General features: G+C 42.1%; 1 protein-coding gene across 1 annotated transcript in view; it reads left to right on the top strand.

The window, feature by feature from the left end:
* PARP1 (poly(ADP-ribose) polymerase 1) overlaps positions 1–24,743 on the top strand; it is a 34,216-nt gene extending 9,473 nt beyond the window's left edge. The window contains exons 5-23 of the mRNA XM_027712932.2: positions 2,481–2,577; positions 4,005–4,121; positions 5,645–5,821; positions 6,269–6,410; positions 8,067–8,207; positions 8,948–9,190; positions 10,329–10,397; positions 11,142–11,274; positions 12,471–12,666; positions 13,937–14,065; positions 17,290–17,373; positions 18,192–18,314; positions 18,787–18,915; positions 19,647–19,745; positions 20,286–20,438; positions 20,714–20,841; positions 21,223–21,284; positions 22,372–22,486; positions 23,899–24,743. Of these exons, the coding sequence (XP_027568733.2) occupies positions 2,481–2,577; positions 4,005–4,121; positions 5,645–5,821; positions 6,269–6,410; positions 8,067–8,207; positions 8,948–9,190; positions 10,329–10,397; positions 11,142–11,274; positions 12,471–12,666; positions 13,937–14,065; positions 17,290–17,373; positions 18,192–18,314; positions 18,787–18,915; positions 19,647–19,745; positions 20,286–20,438; positions 20,714–20,841; positions 21,223–21,284; positions 22,372–22,486; positions 23,899–23,980 (2,419 nt within the window). The 3' untranslated portion in view covers positions 23,981–24,743. The remainder of the gene's footprint in view (positions 1–2,480; positions 2,578–4,004; positions 4,122–5,644; positions 5,822–6,268; positions 6,411–8,066; positions 8,208–8,947; positions 9,191–10,328; positions 10,398–11,141; positions 11,275–12,470; positions 12,667–13,936; positions 14,066–17,289; positions 17,374–18,191; positions 18,315–18,786; positions 18,916–19,646; positions 19,746–20,285; positions 20,439–20,713; positions 20,842–21,222; positions 21,285–22,371; positions 22,487–23,898) is intronic.
* The last annotated feature ends 367 nt before the right edge of the window (positions 24,744–25,110 follow it).

The raw sequence follows: 25,110 nt of genomic DNA, 5'->3' as shown, positions 1-25,110 counted from the left end.
TCTTGTAGCTGTGTATCCTCCATGAAGGTGAGAAGTGGTGTTTGTGTTGCCTGAGAAGTACCAGTCCTTCTAAGCTGTTGGGCTGTACCTGTTGGATGTTGGAAGAGTGTCTTTTTCTCAGCAGGAAAAAGGGTGTACACAGTACCACCCAGCTGCTGTGAGCAGCACAGTGTTTGGTCCCAAGGATGGAAGATAAAATTAATGTGTGTGTCATTGAAAATGTATTTTGTCGATTGTTCTAAAATTTGCTGTTTTGGGAAGGTGCAAGATGAGTTCAGCTTTGCCATTCCCTTCTCTAGGCTATATAAAATGATTAGTGTTTGCTTTAGCCTTGGGCATAGCCAGGCACAAAGGAGAAGGTGACCAAAAGCTTTATGCCTCTCTGCAGTTGGGATGATCCTTCTCGCTCCATTTGTTTCCAGTGGCTGGAACAGGTACAGTAATCGCTCTGTCTGGGAGAGCAACTGCTGTCCCCTTAACTCTGAGGAGAAGCTGCCAAAACTGAGTCACTGCTGGAATTTGGATGCTTTCCCTGGGTCACAGGGCCTCTCAGCAGAGTGATCACCTTCCAGTGGTTAGCGTGCTGGATTTGCTTCTCTTGGAGACTAGGAGACAACTTACATTATGGGAGTGAGTGCTGGCTTGCTGGAGGCAGCCTGACCATCAGCAGACACTGCAGATACACAGGGTTGGGCAGCCATCCTAAGCACTTACCCCTTCCCAAACCAGGGGGCTTAATACTATAGCAGAGTGTGTTGTACTCAAGCTGGTATGTTTTTCCCAGATTGTGTTGTGTACCCCTGACTCTGTTCAAACTCAGGGAGGTCACTACCCTCATAGTGGGGCTCAGTGAACACTCTGGTCTTGCCCCTGGCAGAGGCTGCAGCTGGGGAGGAGGGAGGACTTGCTTGGCCTGGGCACTGCTCTGTGTGTGCTGGAGCCAGTCCTGCCACATTGGTTGCTGCTTGCCTGATTTAGAACACAATAAGGAGTTTTTCTCAAGCAATTGCTGGTAGCACAGTGCAGCTGTTTTCCCACCCCGAGGCAGTGCACAGCCCCAGCTCACTGATGGGACCTGGCAGGGGCACAGCTGGAAGATGAGCTCTTCTGCAAAACCAGCCCTCAAAGACTTGCAGAGTGCTCTGAACCACGGTTTGGTGAGAGGTGCTAATGATGGGGCTAGTGGTGACCCCTGCAACTAAAATGAGGACTTGGCCCAGTTATAGGGCCAGGATGGTCATTAGAATGTACAGGTCTCACATGTGAGTCTCTGGGAGAAGAGTACCTTCTGACATCCTCCTGCAGCTTTTTAGCTAAATAAGCTGTCATACAGAGTTAGTCTTAACGGTAGCAAAATACTAAAAAGTGAACTGTTTAAAATTGTAGGTAGGTGAGCAGTTAAGAATGTCAACTTTATGGCTTAACCATCAGCCACGGCTTGTAAAGTTAAAACAGATGCTTTCTTAAAAAGAAACTTGGCTGATGTTTCAATATGATAGCAGCTCTCTCAAAATGAATTTCAAGGTTGAAGCTGTGTTCATTCTCTGCCTCGAGCTGCATGCCCATCCTGCCTCAACTGGGGCAAAATTTCCCTTTGTATTCTCATGGGGAGAGTACACACTGATTTATTAATATTGATGTATTTTGAAACCATGCAGATGAAGGGGATGACAGCTCTGGAAACACAAAAGATCTTCCTTTGAGGTCTCTTGTCATTCTGAAGTCTGCCAAAACCCCCCCAGTTTTCATTTGGCTTCCTCTTTCTAGTCTTTCTCAAGCAGTGTTTTTTGTAACTTCTCCCTGTGAAGCTCCAGGACCCCAGCTAATAGCAATAAATTTCCACACACACAACTCACAATAGTACGTCACAAAACCACTGTTGGCCTGGGAACGCTTTTCAAGCAGAAACTTCCACCTGTTTGATTTCAGAGGCAGGCCAATATTCCAGTCTGAAGAGAAACTAGATGGGAAATATCTAATTTCCCAGTGTGTTAACTTACTAAAGTTACTTAGTTTGCTGCCCTTCATTTCAGTATGGGCTGTCTAAGCTGAAATAAATATCAAGCTGTTGATTCGGCTGAAGGACACTGTGGTCTTCTAACCTTGCTACACCACCTTAGATTTGGAGAGCTATTCAGTGATTCTTAGCTGTGTCTTTAGGGTAACTAATATAGGTGTATATGAAGATGCCTGGAAATGTTGCAGTATTTGATATACTTTTCTGCCAGACCATATGATTACCCCATAGAAAAGCTCTAAATGTATCTGACCTGATTGAGGCAACTCATGTTGTGGAGCCAAATACATGCATACAGTCTAGCACTGAGGAATTTGAAAAATGGGTTTGCCTGCCAAGACTGAGGATATTCAAGCCTCTGCAGATATCGGCAGTCAGTAATCTGAGCTCTGGTAACTGCTGGACAGGCATTTAAATAACTTCCTTTCATTTGTATGTTTGTTTTTTTTTTTTTCTCTATTAGAAAGAGGAAGGGAGAAGAGGTAGATGGAAATGTGACTGCAAAAAAGAAACAGAAAAAAGAAAAAGAGAAAGAGTCGAAGCAGGAAAAACAGCTGAAGGTGAGTTTTAGCTGATCACATCCTAAAAACTTCTTTGTTAGAACAGTGCAGTGTCAGGCACTAACTGAAGAGCTGTAGCACCTGGAGAAGGCAGTACCTTGTGCCCAGATGGAGCAGTTGCAGCACAGCTGGTCCTTGTGTCCTGGCACACGTGGTGCCCTGTCACTAAGGCTTTGCTGAAGGCAATTCACCCTGCCCCTTTCTTTCGAGACAGGAAGGATGTTTCTAGTCTAGGACTTGTGCTTATTGGATTTAAATAGATGAGGTTAAATACCTTTTCTCTCAGAGAGGCTGTTTCTGTTGTCCTTCCTGTATCATCTGGCTGTGGTGGCTCGTGCTCAGAGCCCAAGCACTGTTGCAGAAGAGCTTGGGAAACAATAAATAGCTCATTGTAAAAATTAAACAGAGATAAAGTGTGCAACTCTACATTAATGAGAAATCATACATTTTTCACCCTCTGGGGAGATGTTTTCATTCTTGGGTGCAAATCGTGATAGATCACAGCTTTCTGCCTTTCACTTTCTAGAATATTGTGGGAAGAATTCCCAGTAGAGCTTCAGGAATTTTGTATTTATTGAAAGTTCCCAAGAAAAAAAATTAACAAGCTGCTTTTGCTGCAACTGAAGTCTTAATGGAGCCGTAGAGAAATGGTGCCTCCACCTTTGAACAAAAGTTTTCTTTTTTGTTGTGTGGCAGCACCTTAATTAAAAAAAAAAAACTAGCTGAGAGATTTTGAAAGTTTTGCTGCTGCAATGCAGATGTTCAGGACAGATCAAGGTACTTTGTGAGTCCGCTTCATGGATGAGCACTTCTTAGGGTTAACTTTGGGTTTACTTTTTTAACAACATTTCATGGAGCGTGATCATTAACACTGAAAATGAAACCATTTAACCCAGTTAACCAATTCTTCTAGGGTAGACTACACTTCTGACCGTAGCCAGTGAATAACATTCAAAAACTATCTGAGATATTTTAGAATGCTGCTTTGCTTTCCAACCCTTTCAACTTTTCAGAAGATCCCAAAAGGATGTGCATGCTCCTCTGCACTGCTGTGGTGACTGAGCTGGTAGAGATTCCTCTTATGTTTAGTTACCTTAAAATAAAAACAGTGACAATCAGCATTTCTGATTTTTTATTTTGATAAAAGGCTCAAATGCAGCCACATCCCTGCTATTATCAATGTCAACTAGTTAGGTGGTATTTGAAAAGGCTGTTGAGAGCTTGCTTAGTAAGAATGCTGCAATTTGAAGTATGTGACTCCCTTTTGGTAAAGCTACTGGTTCTTGAAGCTCTTCACCTCACAATCTGTGTGAGATGGTTTTAGCAAGCATGGACTTGCTAAAACCTTGTCCACATACTGCAGTTTTAAGAGTGTTCTCAGGTACTTGCAGTCGATTGCTTTCTAAGCTGCTGGGTTTTGTCAACAGGAGCAGACAGAGCTGATCTGGGGCATCAAGGATGAGCTGAGGAAGGTCTGCTCCACTAATGACCTGAAAGAGCTGCTGATCGCCAACAAACAGGAGGTTCCTTCAGGGGAGAATGCTGTGAGTTGATCTGTAGTTGCTCTGCATGTGCACCAGCTCTTTGAATCAGTGAAGCTGACTCGACCCAATATTGCTGCAAGGTCCATGAATCTGAAGCACGTTCCTGTAACACATAAGAAAGAAATTTGGTGCAAAGCCCAGTCCTTTTGTCCCAGGACCCTGGTGATATTGCTGTTAGGCTTCTTGTGAAGGGCAGTGTGGTGGTGTGTGATGCTGAGTTCAGCACCTTGGTTGCAGTGATGTGCCTTTATTCTATGCTCAAAGTGGTCCATGGTTTTTTGTGGTGGTGGGTTTTTTTTGTTGTTGTTGCTGTCTCTTTAAGAGCAGGTTAGTTAAGGCACTTCACATTGCCTTCCTCCATTATGGAAAATGAAGCAAAAACCGTAAAACTTCTTTCCCGGTTTCTTTTCTAAAAACTGCCAGTTTCAGTCTATGTAAGGTGTGAAAGTCTGTACTCTTTCAGAGCCACATACTGCTTTAAGTATTTGTATTTATCAAGACTCTTTGAAAGGAGTGTGGGCTGGGATGTGGGAAGTGTCTAGACTCAAAATGGTCATGAAATACTCTCTAGGCAGGAAAACCTGGACTTGTCTCAGCCTACATTCCCACCTACCTACTCATGTGCTCAGAGGCAGTAGCTCATCTCCTCCTTGGCTGTTCTGGCATGGCAGCCTGATCAGGTGCTGTGTGGTAGGTATGTTCTCCTGAACCACAGAATTATAGAATGGTTTGGGTTGGAAAAGATCATTTAGTTCCAAACCCCCTGCTGTGGGCAGGGAATGTCACTCCCTAGATCAGGTTGCTCAAAGCCCCGTCCAGCCTGGCCTTGAGCACTTCCACAGATGGAGCATCCACAACTTCTCTGGGCAACTAGTGCCTCACCACCATTGATGAGTGAAGGATTTCTTCCTAATATCCAATCTAAACCTACCCTCTTTCAGTTTAAAGCCATTCCCCCTTGTCCTACCACTACAGGCCCTTGTAAAAAGTGTCTGACTAGCTCTCTTGTAGACCCCATTTAGGTTCTGGAAGGTCCTATAAGGTCTCCCTGGAGCCTTGTCTTCTCCAAGCTGCACAATCCCAGCTCCTTCAGCCTGTCTTTACAGGAAAGGTGCTCCAACCCTCTTCTCATTTTTGTGGCCCTCCTCTGGACTCATTTCCACAGGTCCATGTCCTTCTTATGTTGGGAGCCCCAGATCTGGAGGCAGCACTCCAGGTAGGGTCTCAAGAGAGTGGAGTGGAGGGGGAGAATCACCTCCCTCTTCCTGGACAGGAGAGACTGTGAGCCAGAAGTGTGAGCAGATAGGGGTGACTGGAGAAACTTTGTGTCATGCCTCTAAGGCATCATATATCAATCAGTGTGGGTAAGAGTTGTGGTTTATGTTTAGTTTATGCCTGACATGCGCTGGAAACGTCTGCGTGCCAACAGCCCGACAATTATTTTCGTGTGCAGTGCAGTGCAGTGTGTGGGCTTCCAGCCTCCTCCTGCCGTGACCTGTTTTGTTGTTTCTCTGTTGCTTTAGATTTTGGACCGAGTAGCAGATGGGATGGCATTTGGAGCTCTGCTTCCCTGTGAGCAGTGTAAGGGGCAGTTTGTGTTCAAGAGCGATGCATATTACTGCTCAGGGGATATCACTGCCTGGACCAAGTGCGTTGCTAAAACGCAGACTCCCAACAGGAAAGACTGGGTAATCCCAAAGGTGGGTGTTTACCGCATATTTCATGTTCTGAAGCACATTTCTTAACTGACGTTACCTCTTGTGAGGAGATTGAATAAGCAGCAGTGAGTGTTGGATGCCTGAGAGCAGTGTACTGCGGTGCTGAGCAGCTGTGACAGCAGGGAAGTCCTGTCATAGCCACATCCCTCCAGGAGCAGGCAGCTAATGCATAAATTAATCATATAATTTCCAGTAACACTAAATTGAAAGAGATGTTGCTGGTTTGATTTAAAACTCATCACTTACCCTCTTCCAGCTTTGTTTTCACAGTCACTAAAGTGAGGGTTTGCCTGCCTTAGTGCGAATCTCTCGGAAATCCTTTCCAAGACTTGCAGTAAATGCCAACATTTGGCCAGTGCTCAATTTAGCCTTCAAATCTAACAGTAGTTTTTGTTGGTTTTAAATTCTGCTTATGCTTCCATCCCACAGGAATTTCGGGAAATTCCTTACCTGAAGAAATTTAAATGTAAGAAGCAGGACAGGGTGTTCCCTCCAGATGCTGCAGCTGTGAACTCTGCGCCTCCTCCCTCTGCATCTGCTCCTTTGTCAGAGGCTGTGTCTGCACCCAGAGGTAAGTGTCTGGCTGGGCATGGGCTGGTGGAGTTTGGAATGATGCTCAGGCTGCCACTCCCAGCCAGACAAACGTGCCACCCTGAACAGGCATGCCCTTCTCCTCCTGTCCTCAAGCAGGCAGAGCTCTCCTGTTGAAAAACAGTCTCATGTGCTTCATCTTCCTAGCACAGGTGGGCCCTGGTACAGTGGGTTGCCTGGGGACATGGACTTGGGGTCCTGGTTGTTTACTCACAAATCATTTTGGGTGTTTGTTGATGGTAAGGAAATGATGTGTTTGCAATGAATCAGAAACTTAAAATGCCGATGTTGCAAAATGTGTCCCAATGGAGACCTGCTGCAAAGTGCCTTGTCGCTTGGTTTCTTGGTGAACATCCAGGGACATGCATAATGCCAAATATTCCACATCATTTTAGATTTTAAGGGCAAGAGGGGTTTCTGTGATTTCTTTTTTTTTTGGTGTGGTTTTTGTTTTGGTTTGGTTGGTTTTTGGGTTATTTGTTTGTTTGTTTTTAAATCATCCACTGAGATTTGGCTTTACCAATCACTGACTCCCCTTATGCAAAATAGTTGTGCTGTCTCCAGCCCACAAGCTGGCAAAAGGTTGGGCTCCAGAAACTCCCTGTAGGCTGTTGGAAGAGTTGTATGCTTTGGTGATATAGCCTGTCCATTAAGATCCATGCTGAATTCTTTCTTATTCAGCCTTTCTAGCTCTGACCATAGTTTTGGGAGCAAGGCATTATTGTTACTTGGTGAAAAGGGTGAAAGTAATTCTGCACGGATAACTTCAGCCAGATCATGTTATTTTAGCAATGAAGACAAAATAACCCAGGTCTTGATTCTGATTAGCAAATTGATTCCAGCCCCAGTGCCCCCTGACAGTAAACTCAAAAAGTTTGACCAGATTTTAAAGCCAGGTTGCTTTGTTTGCTGGCAACCAAACAAATCTGAGTTGAGAGGAGCAGAGGAAACACAACCCTCAGTTGGTCAATCAGAGTTGATAGCATTTATCTTCAGCAGTGCAAATATGCTCTTAGATACTTGCAGTGTCCTGAATGGACCCACCTGCAGAGTGTTAACACAATGTGATGGTGCCTCAGATGGTTACCAGTCTACTCCTGACTTGTTATGGGGTTTGCATGGTACAGCCTTGTACTGTCTATAAGATCAAGACTCAAATATACTGTAATGTAGGAGCACTGTTGCTTGAGAGATAATCCTCTCTGCAGCCCCTCAAAAACAGATTTCCTTTTGAAGAGGCAGGAGCTTTTGTGTGACAGTGAGCTTCTCCCATCCTGTTCAGGCATCAAAAAAGAGGGAAGCAGAGCACAGTCTCTAGTAGCACAGTACTGAAGCAGAGTGATTTTTTTTTTTTTCGTTTAACAAAACAAAAAAAGGGCAACTAATATGCCTACATATCCATTTCCCTGTGTTCCGTCCCTTCTCTTTGTTGGCAGCTGCCAGGCTTTGTTGCTTTTCCTATGTGAAGGGGAACTTCCTCCCACTTGCTTAGCACAGCTGGGACCTGCTTGGCCCCTTGTCCCCCTGCCAGCTGGGCTGATTGTACGGAGTGGGGGGGATGCTGTCCCTTTGTGCTTGTTGTGTGGGGAACTCTATGCCTGTTGCTACCATGTTGTGTTATTTCCAAACCCCTTAGACAAACCACTGACCAACATGAAGATCCTGGTTGTTGGAAAGCTGTCAAAGAACAAGGAGGAGGTGAAGAGCATTGTGGAGGACCTGGGAGGAAAGATGACCACAACAGCTAACAAGGCCACCCTGTGCATCAGCACACAGAGTGAGCAGCCCTGCCTCGGTTACTGGTAGCACTGTACTGGTAGCTGAGAAGATTACAGAGGGCATGTGTCCTCAGAACCGTCTGGGGATCAGTGTTTGGATTAGGGGGAGTGTTTTGTGTGCACACATGGCCTTAGTGTGCTTGGAAAACTAAAGACAGCTGTGTGCTGTTTGACTTCACTTGCTTAGCGGGTTAACCCTGTGGGTTGTGCCTTAAGGCTCTGTTGGGTCTGGCAGCTGGAGCTGGGATCTGTGTGCAGACTGTGGTGCCGTGCAAGCCACCCTTGTTGGGATGAGAGGTGCTGGGGGCTGTGTCTGTGCTTGCCTTGGAGAAGCTACAGAGCTGACTGTAGGTGCCTGAGGGCAGTTGTTTTCTCTACTGGCAAGTTAGGGTCTGCTCTTGCTCCCTGTTGGAGTTGGGGTGCAAACTGACTGCTGAGATAGATCTTCTCCCACCTGCCAGGAGGTCCCCAAGGAACTGTACAGCCCCAGCCCAGCTCTGGGAAGGTGAGAGCTGGACCAGTCCGGTAAAGCAGGAGTGTTCCTGCTCTAGTCCAAGCTGCAGATTTGAGCCGAAGGCGATTTTCCTCCCCAAAGAACATGTTGAATCCAAAATATAGTGGAACTGTGTTTCCACAAAGTGTTACAGAGCCCTGAATCGTGGCCAAAGGGAGAGGCTGAGTTCTAAATCCTTACTGTTGTTTTTTTTTTTCCTCCCTTTTCCTACCCTTGCCTCTGCAGAGGATGTAGAGAAAATGAGCAAGAAGATGGAAGAAGTGAAGGAGGCCAAAGTCCGTGTGGTCTCAGAGGCGTTTCTTCAGGATGTGAAATCCTCCAGCAAGGACTTCCAGGAGCTTGTGTCTCTCCATGCACTTTCCCCTTGGGGTGCAGAGGTGAAAATGGAGCATGAGGAAATGGCTGTGGATGGAAAGAGCAGCAAGCCCCCAAGTATGAAGAGTGCTGGCAAGGTCAAAGAAGAACAAGGTGATGAACAAAGCGGTTGTTTATCCACAGGCCTTTCAATTCTGTGCATGCACAAAGCAAACCTGGGTGTGGTCTGTCCTTGGCCTTTTCTTGAGTTCTCTGCCCTTTTTCTTGTAATAAATTTAAATAATGAGACCTTAGGGCAAAACTGGCTTTAAGTAAATGTGAAGCTGTCTCCTGAGTTGGCTTTTGTTTTCCCTAGGTCAGTCTTGCTTCAGAGATCTGTGCTGTATGTGTCCAGGTTTCCCTGACATCAGTCTAGTCTCTTCCTCATAAGAAATCAGCTTCTTTGCCAGTTTTGGTCAATATTGCAGCTCCAGGGAGGTCCTGGGGCATCAAGATGACAGAGACTACCATGACCCCCGAGGGGTGTTAGCAAGTGAGAAAATATTGGAATCCAGAGCACTGGGTCTCTGCTACTTGATTAAGAACATAATGTTGTTTTAACAGAGGAGGAAAAATATCCACCACTAGTGGCATTGCTCACCAATGCCAGAGAGAGCTTGCATTATTAACTTTGGATCGTGAACAAAAACATCAGGTCTGCTCCCTTATCTTTGGAACCTGTTCTCCGTATCCTCCAAAGCAGAGGTTTCTGTCATACAGTTGGGTATGTGATTGCCAGACTATCTCACAGCAGTAGCATCTCCAGGGAATCTGAACACCCCCCATGCACTGTGAGTTTTTTAAATCCCATTTTGGGATTTGTGGTTACAGAATATGCCAAGTTGGAAGGGACCCACAAGTATCGTTGAGTCCAGCTCCTGACCCTGCACAGGACAATCCCCAAGAATCACACCATATGCCCTAGAGTATTGTCCAAACACTTCTTGAACTCTGTCAGGCTTGGTTGTGCTTATCTGCTGTGCAGGTGAAAAAATGGTATGGTCCACCCCTTGGAGCCAGAAGGAGAGAGAGAGAGAATCTGGGAAATCTTATTTTTCATTTACTTGGTGGGATGGAGGCTGTAATTTGACTGCTAAAGCTAGGTAAAAAAAAGCCATTGAAGTCATTGTGCTCATATATTGGTAATCTGATTCACTTTAGGGTGATAATTATGCAAATTGAGAAATTTAAGTGTTGATTCAAGTCAGACTGTTGCTCACTTAGGAAAGAAATTAACTGTCTTTCACTGCAGGACCTAGCAAGTCTGAAAAGAAAATGAAGCTAACAGTGAAGGGTGGAGCAGCAGTAGATCCTGATTCTGGTGAGTGATAACTGCACTACCCACAGTCTTTAGGATGCGTGATTGTTTGCAAAGTGTTGTTTTGGTGAAAGGATAGGGGTTCCATAAAAGGAACACGAATTTTTAAACCTTTTTCGTTGCTGTCAAAGGAAGGATGTTGACTGACATCTGAAGCTGGATATTGTAGGATTTTTTTAGTGGAGCTTTCAGAAGGACCTTTTAAACGAAAGCATGTACCTTGTTCAGCTTCAGGAGCATCTGTCACTGTGGTGAATAAAAGCCCAGTCAGCAGAGGCCACAGGTCTGGCATGAACATCTGCCCCCAGAATTTTTGGGGAGCAGCTGATGCCACTCTCCAAACCTATGGTGCATGGATGTTGTTCTGAGAATTCCTACTGCATCCAAGGCCAAGCTTTGCTTTTCAGTCCATTTGCTAATGTGACACCTACAGAGCTGCACCTCTTGAGAATTCCTTCAGCCAGTCATGCAGTGTTAGATAAGAGATTTTAGATCATCCTCTGTCAAAGGTTACAATTTTTTCCCCTCTTGTTAGGATCAGTGTTCACTCCGGTTATCTAAAGATGCGTGCTCACAATTCATTAGAAGGAAAACGTGCTTCAGGTAGTTTTGAATGAGCATATGGTCACTGTTTTTGCAGTATTTTTGTTAAATCACACTACATGAAACATTTGGGTGAGCACGAATGCAGGAAGGAGAGCTAAAACAGTAACCTCCTCTGTGTTCTAATTTGTTTCTTCTCTGCAGGTTTGGAGGATTCTGCTCATGTCTTTGAAAAAGGTGGAAAAATTTTCAGTGCAACCCTGGGACTAGTAGATATTGTGAAAGGAACCAATTCCTATTATAAATTGCAGCTGCTAGAGGATGACAGAGAGAACAGGTGAGTTTAGCTTTCCCTTGAAATACTTTCGTTCGCATTTTCCCTAATACATACTGGATTTTTGACATCTCCGAAAGCCACTTGTGAGTTAAATGTCTTTGAGGAGATACTTTTAAAAAACCCCACCGCAACCCAAACAAAAAAAAAAAAAAAAACAAAACTAAAAGAACTCCTCCAAACCTGCCAAACAACAAGCCACCCATGGAGAAATCTCTGCTCTGCATGGAGACATTCCTTTGTGATGTTGACAAAACCTAAGGGGGGTGGTTTCTCCATATTCTCCAACTTAATCTTGTCTTCTAATTGCAGAGTTGTAACCTGGGGAAACAAAACAAGATTCTGGCTGTTCTACCACGGTGTAGTCCTGAATTAAGCCCTGAGGCTTAACAAAATGCACTGAAATAGTCAGGGCTGATCACGTGTTTAGCTTTTCAGTCCCACTGGGTGCATGGCAGAGCTGTCCAGTGGTTGCGTTGCTGATGAGATAAAGAAATTGTGAGAGTGCTTTAATATGAAACTGCCCCTGCCAAACAAAGTGGCACAGAAATCCAGAGTAGCTGATGCCTGTCATCAGTAACCATGGTTCAGCTCCAGATTTATTGCACTTTACCATGTTCATAATAAGCTTGTGTGTGAGGTTGTATCAGATCTGTGGTTCAGTACATGGAGGGATCTCTGTGCCTGCATTTCATACCTGACACACTGGAAAGGTTGACTGATTGTATCCCCATAAATACCATGGGAGCTCACCCAAGGTGGTGGAGGTAGTACAAACAAATAGTTGATTTGCTTCTGGTTTCTCTAAAATACTCAACTCTGGGGCTTGAGGCTTACAGGTGCATTGTCTTAGTTTTTCAAATATATGATCTCAATAGCCTGAAGATTTTTATTTACAAACCATTAAGACTGAAGAGGTGCTAGGCTCTCTTTTCCTGCTGTGCACCCGTTTATTCTCAGGGCTGTAGTTCTGGTGTGTTAACACTGGGCATTTTTCTTGCCAGTTCTTGGACATACACTCTGTGGTGACTCCTCTGTTGATTTCCAACAATTACTGATAGACAGTGTCTTCCATAAAATTAATGGTATGCAAAGGGCTGATTGCATCGTTTGTGTGGGTGTTGCAGGGTCAGTCTCATTTGGACTGAGATCCAGCACTGGAGTGTCTTATGTTCTCTTCTCACATTTCATTTCTATAGATACTGGGTGTTCAGATCTTGGGGCCGTGTGGGCACTGTAATTGGGAGTAACAAGCTGGAGCAGATGCCGTCAAAAGAAGATGCTGTTGAACACTTCCTGAATTTGTATGAAGAGAAAACTGGCAATTCTTGGCATTCAAAGAACTTCACTAAATATCCGAAAAAATTCTACCCCCTGGAAATAGATTATGGACAGGTAACTGTGAGATGTCCAAGTACCAGGTGGAGCATTGCTTAGCTGCCTTGCTACAGCTGTTCTGTTCTGTGCTCACTGTTGGATCGCTTACACTTAACAAACCAGAGGAATGAAGTGCAGCTATTGCATCTCTGTGCTACAGGAGAGAACTGTAGATCAAGGAGTGCCATCCATTAAAACAGACTGTTGGGAAACTATGGAGTTTTCTGTTATCAAGTCTGAAGTCCGTTTAGTGCTCGTTCTTGTTTACTCTGTAGTTTCAAGGGTGTTAATTTGAACCTAATTCAGCAGTCAGTTCACATACATATTGTCTGAAAACCAGATTTTCTTTTATTTAAAATAGATACTTCTCATCTGTCTTCTGCCTCCAAAATCCTCCCAAATGCAGAAGCAACTCCTATGCAGCATTCTGCTTAGTGCACATTTTGAGCAGTCTGAGATAGAGAAATTATTGCTGCCAGTAAGGTTTGGCTATTTAGACAGCTAAGCCAAATAAGAATTCTCTTCTTTCTACCCAGTGAGGGTTTATGTGTTTATTTAAAGACATACCTGTAACTTAAACTATTTTTGGATGAAATAGTTGAATGCTGTTAGTAAGCTATAAAGTTACCAGAAAACATGTTTTCAAGCTGTTGAGTTTTTGTGTGGCCAAATTAATGGATGTCATCTTTCAGTGCTTGAATTCCGGAAATTTGAATATTTCAGTGGCAAAGTGTCTGTTTCACTGCAATGTACAGTGTTACTCAAAGCACCTGGCAGATGCTTTATTTGTACAATGCTCTCTCCAAGAAGGCATCGAGATGGTATTTTGGGTAATTGATGATTCTTGTACGCATCTGTGACAATTTTTATTACAAAAACTTGGTGAAACTAGTTATTACGTCTATTTTGTCATAAAAGCAGTAAAGTAAACAGTTATTTTTCATATCAAAGTCTCTGTGCAGCAGAAGGCTTGCAGAAAAAGTAATTAATACTGTTGCTTGAGGTGAAGCAGAGATGCAAAGAGAGTTTCTATTCCCCTAGTTCTACTTTTATGCTTACTTTTTACTGTGCTAGCTCTTGAAATAACATCTGCCAAATTAATGAATAGGTGGTTTTTTAAGCCCACTTTGTTCCAAAATGTCAGAGCAATGTCCCACGCTCCCCATGAACTTCAGGCTAGTCATAGGATGCATACACTAAATTGGTTTTGAGTTGTTGCCATGGCAGCCAGCCTGTTACTTTTATCCTTTGTGATTTTGCTAATTCTGATACTATTTTTACCTCCTAGGATGAAGAAGCTGTCAGAAAACTGACAGTAGGTGCTGGGACAAAATCAAAACTTGCTAAGCCAATCCAAGATCTTATTAAGATGATCTTTGATGTGGAGAGCATGAAGAAAGCGATGGTGGAATTTGAGGTGACTTCTCCCTTCTAACCATCATACTTGCACAGACAGAATTTGCAAGTTCTTTGCAATCTGGGGTGCATCATACTTCCCAAAAGTCAGTGTAAGTTTTAGATCAGCCTTAAAATAAAGGCAAGAGTCCCGCTGGAATTTGCCAAGCACTGGAAGTAGTGACTTAGTTATGATACATGCAGTTCTTAAAACACAGATACATTCTTTGCCTATCAGTGTCTTCAGTTTAACAAACCTGTGAGAAAGTCATCTGCCGGTCCTGGGATCAGTAATCCTTCTGTCTTTTTGTTTGTTTGTGGTTTTTTTCCAGTGACACATGCATAGTGACCACTGTTTGCTGAATGCTCTTAAAATAGTAACACAGATTAGCAATTTGCTGGTGATGTGAGGCTGGAGACACGTCTTTTTTTGCTAAGTGGTGAACCACATTTGGGGCTCGGGGGGTGCAGAACTACCGCTGGTTTAGGTAGCAATTGAGATGCAGCTCAGACTTGAGAAATGCTGCCAGTTAATACAAACTTATTAAGTGCCTTGACAAAGTCCACATCCTCTTCTGAACAGGGCAAAACTTGAGATTGTTTTTGTTGTATTTCTCATTTGTTCTAATAATACTCTATTTTCATCCATCATTCTTTCGTCCATACTTCTTGATCCATCTTTCTAACAAGCTCTCAGAGAGTTGTTCTCTCTCTTCATCTGTCTCTCCTTGCACAGTTTTACTGGTGTTCAGAGATCCTGCTGTTTGTTTTAATGCAGCCATTCAAACTGAATTGATTCTAAATAACAAATTCTGATTTTCTTCAGCCAGCTTAGTTATCCTGCCCTAAGACTTCTTATTTAAGCAGTTGCTGTTTTTTTCTCTGTAGCGGTATTTTGTGTATCTGCCTTTCAGAAAAGCTTTGCACTGTTTTCCACAGAAAGCTTTGCACAACATTTTGTAGCACCTTCAGTTAATTGTGTTCTCCTGTATCTTCAGAGGTGCTTTACATCCAAATCTTGTTTAATATTAATAATATTAATAATTCTCTGTAAGTGTAACTGGCTAAAGACTCTGAACTGATCATCATCTCGTGTCATTTGGTTTTGTAGAACTCTGTTGAAACGATGTTTATTCACACCATCTGCAGATCTATAGTAGAACTGGGACTCCAGATGGGCCTGTCTTCCTATTAGATTTATCTTCCTGTACTGATGCTGCCGAACAGCTGTGTTCCATTAGAGGAAATAATATTTTTCCTAGTGAGAGGTTTCTGTGCATCGTCCAGAAATGGCTGCTTGGTTCCTTTAATCAGCCTGATCTTGAGTATTTCATTCCATCCAGGCGCTCTCGCTCTGCCAAAACTGCAGCAAATTCTTAGTTTGTTACATGACAATGGGTTTATCTGATGCATTTATGTTCCTGCTTCTAATTTAGCCTTCAAGAATTTTACCTGACCAAGCATACAAGAGTTTATTACAATTATCTGTGTCATTGCCTTACATGAAAGGGCTTGTTAGAGGACTGAGTCTACTCTAATGCTGTGTCTTCCTTTGCCTGAGTGGAAGGCAAAACATCTTCCTTGCCTCTCATGGCAGTCTTGGTGCACACATCTGTGATGTGGAGCTAATTCTTCTTGTTAACCTCAGTACATCTGGTGGTAGTTGCAGTGCTGCTGTTGTTTTAGACCAAGCCCCTTGCCTTAACTGCTGTATTCTTTTGACACATCGAACAATGAAGCTTTGGATGCAGTTGAGCTTTATATCAGAGCTTAGCTCTGCAGGGCTCTGACTACCTCCCATGAGTTGCAGGAGGCACAAACTCCAGCCCTTTGGCAGTTTGTGATCTCTGTGGGAGTTGTACTCCTAAATCAGATGATTGGGGGATGTTTTATAGGTGTTAGTGTTTTAGTGCTTATATATGTTATTTTATACATTTATTTAACTTATGGTTGGTATAGGTTTCTGCAGCTATTCTGCACATCTCAGTTAAATAGTCCATTTTACTTTTACATGTTCTGCATGATTTTTCAACTGATAATTAGATAATACAAGTTGGTACAGATGGTACTCAGCAAGAGAGTATTGGCCCCAAGAGTTTGGGAGCTAAAAATCTATTGCAGGTTGTTTTTGTTAGATTATTAATCTTGGCTTTGTGCCTCTCACATCCCCAAAACATGATTGGTTTTGAAGCCTGTCTTCCCTCCTGCAGCCCATCTTGGCTTTTCTTGGTATCTGGCTTTATGTATGCTTAGCTGTCACTAAAAGTAAAGTTCTCCTAAACCCAGTACAGGCTGGGAATCTCCATGCAAAATCACTTCTTTCACACCAATCTCTGTGGCTTGGAAGAGTCTTCCAAGTTCAGCTTGCAGAGAAGATTTGCATACAACTGGGTATCCTAGCTCCATGGGGAATAAATAATGTGGAACTTAGCCAGATGGTACGTGATAGTCATGATTTCATAGTATCTTCTGTCCATGAGCTAAATCTTAAACCCATCGAGTTAAGTAAAAGCTAGTTTGACCTGCAGAGTGTATCTTGAGTATTGTCAAGAGTCCAGAAGGTGTATGTATGATCTTTCTAAAAGATTCCATTGGGCTTGATTTTTGTTGCATGTTTTTACATTCAGATGGTTCTTAACAATGAAGGATTTCCGAAACTCTCCCAAAATCCGTCAATACACAAAGAAAACCAACATCTGAGTTGAATCAGTGGATAAATGCAGGCAACCAAGACGTCATTTTTAACTTTGTTGGAGTTTTTTGGTTCATTTTTCATGAATTAATATGAAGCACCTTTGCATTTGACCCTTGATAATTGTAAAGTTGGAAGAGGTTGTCTGGGTTGTACCTAGAGTCACAGATTTCTTATGAACAAGAATTCCTTCATTCAGTTTGCTTCTTTGCCAGGCTGAAGTGTGTGGTTACTGAAGTGATTGAGGAATGCATCTGACACCAGGTTAATATTAAACTTCATGCCAGACACTTAGTACCCTAATTTGGCATTGCCCTAGCATGTGTGCTTAGCCTCCTATTGCTAAGTATTCCTTTGGTTGTAGGATATCTTCTCAATGGTGTGTCCTTCTGACATAATTCCTCAGTCCACAGAGTCCTCAGTCCAATGTCTCCATTCTTAAGGGGTCAGTCCTACTCACATGGAGGGATTAGTTTCCCTAGAAACCAGAGAGGGAATGCTGCAGTGGTTTAAATGTAGTGAGGTTTGGTTTTAATCACTTATATTTTCATCAGATTGACCTGCAGAAGATGCCATTGGGAAAACTGAGCAAACGACAGATCCAGAGTGCGTACTCTATCCTGAATGAGGTTCAACAGGTGAGCATGGAAGATGTTAGAAAAAAAGGGGAATTCAGAATTTGTTCTGGGCTTGGAGTGGGGTGAATGTTGACTTGTGCATATAAAAATCTGTGCTTTCTTTCACTCTTTCTGGAGAAGAGGATGTGGCTTCCATGGGTAGTCTCTTCACTGTTGTACCAGTTTGGGCAGTACTTCTGTCTTTCACCCTTTGGTAGCACAAACTTTAGGCTGAGCCAGACATGAATGGCAGTTGAGCAAATGAAGCCAGTGTCTTGTTCTAATAGTGAGCTGGTGTTCCTACCCCAGAGAATTCTATTAGAGGATGAGCATAAAGGTTAAGTTGACACAGGAAAGGGTCTGATTTGATAACGTTATTGTATTTACACATCGTGATCTGAACCATTCCAGAGTCACTACATAGTATTGCCTGAACAACTTGCAAAAGTGTACCAGCATATAACCCATGTCTTTGTCGTAGGCTCCCTGGCAAAGCCTAGGTACAGGAATGGAACTTCAGTTGTGAGAACAGACCAGAGCCTTGACAAGGATATGCACCCTTTCCATATCCAGAAGACTTTATTTTGCCCTCCAGAACCATAATCCCCATTAGATTTTTCTCACATGAGAAATTCTGTGTATCTCTGTGCAAATACTGTGACTTACTACATGCAAGACAATTAAGTAGAATTGCACTTTTTAGTCCTGTGAGAGTTTCAGCATAAGCACTATTTGTATTGCTGCTTCTGTGTTAGTCCTATAGTATCTTTTGTGTATTTATTGCTATGGAGACTTAGTCTTACTCAGTAATTTTTTTTGGTGCTTGTTGTCTTGTCTAGGCAGTTTCTGACAGTGGTTCAGAATCCCAGATCTTGGACCTCTCCAACCGCTTCTATACTCTGATTCCTCATGACTTCGGGATGAAGAAACCACCTCTCCTAAATAACTTGGAATACATTCAGGTATTGACTGGAAACAGTATGTTTTTTGCAGGCAATAGGTCTGATATCAGACATCTTACACAGAGAATATGTGAGGTTGTAACACTTACTGTAACCTCATAAAAGCACGAGGTTAAAGTAAATGTTCAAACCTCACAAAGATATTCTGAAGAAAAAGAAGTTTAACTTACTTTAACCTCATGAAAGCATGAGGTTAAACTTGGTTTTTTTAAGAATATAATATAATTTTGTTTATGTGCATGTGTCTATCTAAATAATTATATGTATGATATATTAGAAGATAGAGATGTTATGTATACAGGTTTGCGTATATTTTAATATATTTAAGTATATATATTTAAAAGGCAGTGTTGTTAGATGTTACCATGTGGCCAGTGACTGTCATATACTTCTATAATTTGGGGTGTTCCAGATTTATTCTGAACATGTCAAAGGCCCAACTAACATAACAAAACCTATTTGAATTCTTCAGGCTAAAGTGCAGATGTTGGACAACTTGCTTGACATTGAGGTTGCTTACAGCCTTCTCAGAGGTGGAAATGAAGATGGAGATAAAGACCCAATTGACATCAACTATGAAAAACTTCGAACTGATATTAAGGTGAAGGAAATAAAAGGAAACGAGTGACTGTGAATATTTTGGAGTATAACAAATCAACTAAACTGTAACTGGACAGATGTATTGCTACTGAGATGGTTAGGGGACTGGGCCATGGGTTGTATTAGGACATGCTGAGAGAGCTGGGCCTTTTTGACATGGAGGAAAGAAGGCTCAAGGGATATTTTATCAATGCTTATGAATACCTGATGGGGGAAGGGAGGAAAGAAGGCAGAGTCAGACTTTTCTCAGTGGCTCCCAGTGACAAGAGGCAATGGGCACAAATTGAAATACAATTCGTAATTCATATGTAAACAAAAGAAAAAGATTTTGTCGTTGATAGTGTTAGGTTTTGGGTTTTTTCTTTGTTTGCTCTAACAGTGGTCAAACGCTGGAAAAAGTTGCCCAGAGAGGCTGTGGAGGCTCCATTCTTGGAGGTGTTCAAAGCTTGACTGGACTCAGCCCTTGGCTACCTCCTCCAGCTTACCCTGCTCTGAGTAATGGAGTTAAAAATCATCTCAATTTCGAGCAGTGCCTTCCTGTCTCAGACATTCTGTGACTGAGTGCTATCTATATAACTGTATATGGACATTTCTCTAGCTGGGAATATATTTCCACCTAAATGGTAAAGGAGGCTTAAACTGAGCAGCTGCAAGCATAGGGTGGGTGTCATTGTGTTATAAGAAGCCTTTTCGTTTGGATGCTAAAGAAACTTCTCGTTTGCCTCTCTGTAGGTTGTTGACAAAGACTCAGAAGAAGCCAAGATTATTAAACAATATGTGAAGAATACTCATGCTGCTACGCACAATGCATATGACCTCAAAGTCGTGGATGTAAGCTGGGCTATACTGGGGTTTAACTTTGTGAAGATGGACTCTTCTTAGTTGACTTGTTCGCAGTTTCCTTTTACTTTTGAGTAGCTTGCGCAGTTTCTTTTGTTGAAGGGATGGTTTGATAGAAAAGTTCCTATTTAATAGAACAGCAGAAGTGTAGGCAGAGATGAATCTAAGCTTAAAGAGGTGTCTGTGTTTTTATTTTAATTTAATTGGACTCAAAGGGGAGGTGGAGGAGCAATCATCTGAAATTGAGCCGTAGTTCATTGAATGATTTTTCAGGAAAATAGGGCCTCATGAAAATGCAGAAGAAAAGGTGGAGAAGTAATCAATAAGAACCATGTGATCGATGTTACCTCTTTTTTGCTAGCATGACACAGCAAATTACAAATACTAAAAACCATCCAGATCAATTTTCATAGCAGATTAATGTGTATTTCAGATGGGATGATTTCCCCCCTCCCCCCCCAATTAGTTGCATGAAGGTAACGATTGGCTTGCTTTGTTGTTCTTTTTCTCCTATCCCTTTGTGAACGGAAGATCTTCAGGATTGAGCGTGAAGGGGAGAGCCAGCGTTACAAGCCATTTAAGCAACTTCACAATCGCCAGCTGCTGTGGCACGGCTCCCGCACCACCAACTTCGCCGGGATCCTCTCGCAGGGTCTCCGGATAGCTCCGCCTGAAGCTCCTGTGGTATGTGAAACAGCTTCTCTGGCTGCCTACATCCCTGTGCCTGGGGATGACCACAGTCAGACAACCTAAATCAGAGAATTTCTGTGTGGGGAGGGCCTTGTGTTATCTGTCAACATTCACACACCAATGTGTGTCCCAAGTGAGTTGCTGACTGGTGTCCATAAGAGCTGGAGTTGCAGCTTTGCTCTCCCGGGAGCCCAGCCAGGTGGATTCAATACTGCCTTTGTGTTATTGTCCCAGTTTTATTTATTTATTTATTTATTTTCTGCTTGCAGACTGGCTACATGTTTGGGAAGGGCATCTATTTTGCAGACATGGTATCCAAGAGTGCCAACTACTGTCACACGTCTCAAGCTGATCCCATAGGTTTAGTACTACTGGGAGAAGTTGCCCTTGGGAATATGTAAGTAACTTATGAAGAGTATTTGCCAACTGTGCTTAATATATCCTTGTAGAAGGTGATGCTAAAATTGCAAGCCTTCTCTTCAGTGTGGGGACAGAGCACATGGTATTTCTTTAGGAACAAGATTTGTTTTTTCTTAAAATGAGAGCTTTTTGATGGGGGGGGAAATCATTGTTGCTGTTCTAGCTAGAATCTTGTACAAAATGCCAACATCATCAAAATTAGTAACCGAGACAAGGAAGGCTGTTGAGTTCCAGAAGACTAGATTAACTTTATATTAACTCACCATAAACTGAAGCCTGAAAAATTTATGATTTTTTTTTCACCAGTATAGTTTAAGATGAATGTAATATGCTATCGTGTGTTCTTTGTGCTGTCCAGGTATGAGCTAAAGAACGCTTCTCACATCACAAAATTGCCCAAGGGAAAACACAGTGTGAAAGGTAAGCATTAGCAGAGCATTAGCAGTTGTCATTGGTAATCTGTAATTGGTGGCAAACTTGGGTTGTGGTGCTCTGCTAGTGAAGGGCACTGTAGTCATTTCAGAGCTGGACTTCTTTAAGAAGTTGCATAATGTTCCCCTATAGTTGCATCAGTATATATGTATGTGTTGTTTCAAGATGGAAGCTAGTACACTTGGAGTGTTAAGATTGAAGGTGCCTGAAGTTTAGGAGGAAACTTTTATTTGATATTACCCAGGAAAAAAATATAGGGTGCATTCTCAAACTTCTTACTCGCTTTCATTGTAACAATACTGTGTATTTTAGAAGAAAGATGCGAGGTTTGATAGATCACAAGAATAATTGTTTAGCTTTCAAAATGCCTTAGAAGCTTGGAGAGAAGGGAAAAGCTAAGAATAAAAGTTCAGATGGAACAGCTGTTCTCATTACACTTCTATCTGCAAAAAGTATATTGCACTGAAAAAGAAGATGAGAGAAAAGACTTAGCTCTTTAATTCAAGGGAAAGAAATGGTAATCATGACTACCTTCTGTACCGAGATGGGAGACTGAAGAACAGTAACATTCAGTAATGAGTGGCTTTTCTTAAACTATTCATTTTGAGAGGCTTAAAACATCAGTTGCCTAAAATAGAATAAAATGTGATTTAGCATCTTTTTCAATACATGCTACAGACGTTATTATGATGTCAAATCAGATTTGTATTGAAAAGTTTAAAGAGAATAAGAATTGGTTTGTTATACTTGTCTAAAAACGCTGCAATGTGCATGTTTTCATTAATGGAGCTGGGATATGAGAGCTATAAATCTTTGTTTTAGCTTTGATCATACAGATTAGACAATTAAGTCGAAAGTCTAAAATTGTCACTTCTAATGTAGTAGAGCACAACTGCCATAAGTATGGTGATGCTAAATTGAATGAACAGACTGTATTCCTTGTGTTCTTTTTAAGGTACTTCTACACTTGATTTGAAAGTACATGTGAAGTAGTATTTGGCTGGCTAAGTCATTTTATGTGCAAAGTCTGTATTTGCCTTCTAGATTTGTAACTGATGTTTTTTTCCCTTTCTAGGCTTGGGCAAAACTGCACCTGATCCCACAGCCACTACCACCCTTGGTGGTGTAGAGGTTCCCCTAGGGAATGGGATCTCAACGGGAATTAATGATACATGTCTCCTGTATAATGAGTATCCTTTGCTGTTATGTTGGCTGCACACAGTGTCTGAGTGTTGCTGAGTTTAGCAGGACCTTGCTGAGGCAGGCCAGGAGTTTTGGCACTGTGTTTACTTTCTTTCACATTTGCTTTGGAGAGCATTTGCAGACAATCCCTTCTGCAAGGGGAGTGATTTTACGGTTGTTGCATTTGAGTTGTCATTCTGTAAGAATAGAAAACTATACATGTAGCAATAGCTGTTGCTCCAACAGGACTCAATACCTGAAGGCGTTGGAGTGGCCAGGCAACACTGCCAAGTAGTGTCTTGCCTAGAGATGTGCCAGGACAAGGAGAAGGGAATGCAGCCTATGGTTTCACATCGATCCAGTCTGGTTTCTTCCTCATGGTGCTGTGGCTGGCCAGTGTGGCCAGGAGGGTAGGGGGAGCCAGCTCTGTGCTTTAGGGAGTTTGTCATCACATCGCATGTGTTCCACAGACCCTTTGCAGGTTTTGAGTGGGTATTCATTCCAAATGTGTGCTTAGCGTTCACAAGAGGTAATAAGAATATGTATAAGTGGTGTCTGAGGTCCTGAGTCAATCTCTTCACTGCCAGTGAAGCAGGAAAACCATTAATGCAACCTCAGGGTTTGTAGAAACTGTCTTCTCTCTTGGTGAGCTGTTTTCCTCTGACAAGCAGTCTTGGCAACACACCTCAGGGCAATACTGTTTTTATCTTGAGTTTTCTTAAATATAGTATCTGTCTTGGTCAGACAATAAATTGTAATACAATTAATATTTGCTAATTGAGGTAAAATGATGTGCATTCATTTTGTTTTACACTTTGGGATCAGAGGTAAGTTTGAGGCCTAAAGCTTTGAGAAACAAATAGGTGAGCTGGGACTTTGTGTGAAAAAAATAAGAATGTGCAAGCACTGCCAACAATTGTAGAGCTCTTCTCTGTGATTCCAGTTTGGGGTTTTTAGTGGGAAATTAAGAGGGCATTAATGACTTGGTGCTGGAAAATAGCAACAGAGCTGCAATTATAATTGTAAATGCCGGGTCTGTAAATGAAGATCTCATCTAGGCTACGTCACTCTGCTGTTTAGACAGCGAGAGAAATGTGTGTTACTGTCTGACAAAAAATAATCTTCAAGAACTACAGCCCCATATCTAAGTCAATTCACCTGCCTGTCACTCAGGATTCTGCTGCACCAACGTCAGTTCTCCTTGCGACTGTTAATTGCTTGTTTATAACTATAGTGTAAAACACTTCAGATTAAAAGAGTAGTCAGATTTAAAATGTTGTGATTTGAGCTGTTAGAGCTGGTTAATCACACAGGCATCTGTGTAGTAACGTAAATTGAAAGGTGAAGTTCGACTGTGTTTTGAGTTTTTTCTGTGTTATTAATATCAATTACTGTAATTATTCCTTAACACTCTTCCCAGATATATTGTGTATGATGTTGCTCAGGTAAATCTGAAGTACCTGCTGAAACTGAAATTCAACTATAAGACATCACTCTGGTGAACAGTATTTAGAAGCCCTGTTAGAGTTATACTGTAGTTACACTATAGCGTTGACTTCTGACATGCTTATGCATTGACTTCTCTTACCAAGATATCAAGAGCTAAACTGCAGAAGAGGTTACTAAATCCCATTTAGTACAACACTTAGGTGAAAGTTTTATATAAAAGTGTGGCAATACATGGACGTGAATTCTGATGGGAACGGAGTATCTGGTTTTGTTTTATACCACTTCTAATTTCGGTGCTTTCAAGTGTTTCTTTTAATTGATCATACTGAGAAAGAAAAAAGAAAAATAAATTAAGCTGATGTTTTTAGCCAAACAGAGCTGGGCAACGGCAGGAGAAGGCAATTGATGGTGTTTATGATATTTGCTCTGTTAGGGTTCCCCCTTGTTTAAGATACACTTTTTCAGTTTTCATTTGAATAAACGATAAATGTGCATTTATTTTGAGGTAAAAAAAAATAAAAGCTAATTTCATACTAACAGCTTTACGTTTCAAAACTTCCAAATTGTTTTGGTTTTGAGTTGTGATTTAAATGTATTTCGTAGAATGTTCCTAAACGTGATATCTCTCTCAAAGATCAAATGCCAAATATTGAAATCTGTAGTCACATTTCAGGAAGTCATGGTGAAATGAAAATTTGAACTTTCTGCTGAGACTTCATCTGTCAACAGTTGGTGTGGTAAACATGGAAAATGAGCTTGTGGCTGTTTGAATTTAGTATTAGCCCCAATAAACCTCCTTTAAATACCTACCTTTAACATGATGTAAGTTGGTTGTTGTAGACGTCCTAACAAAGCTGTAAGTTGAGTTTGGGCTCCAGCTTCATTCATCGAGACCTGGAGTGAGGTCTGTTGCTACGCTGTGGGTAGTCTTGAAACAGCAATATAAACTGATAATTTCCATGTTTAACGTTTTTTTACTTCTCACTTTCAGTAAGTCATTGAGCAATATGGGAGCACTTAACTATAGAGCAACATCAGATCTTTCTCTTCAAAAATTACTGATTTCCCTGAGGGGAGAGTTGCCTAATTCCTAAGAAGGGGACACTTCAAACTCATTCTGATGGTTGTGGCTTCAGTCTTTAGTAACCTGCGTGGAAGCAGGAGATCTATTTCCTAAAGTATT

Source organism: Pipra filicauda, unplaced genomic scaffold (assembly GCF_003945595.2).
Source record: "Pipra filicauda isolate LSUMZ 115617 unplaced genomic scaffold, ASM394559v2 scaffold143_size2779998_pilon, whole genome shotgun sequence".
Taxonomy (NCBI): domain Eukaryota; kingdom Metazoa; phylum Chordata; class Aves; order Passeriformes; family Pipridae; genus Pipra; species Pipra filicauda.
The sequence above is the reverse complement of the archived record's forward strand: the minus strand, read 5'-3'. Positions and strand labels throughout refer to the sequence as shown.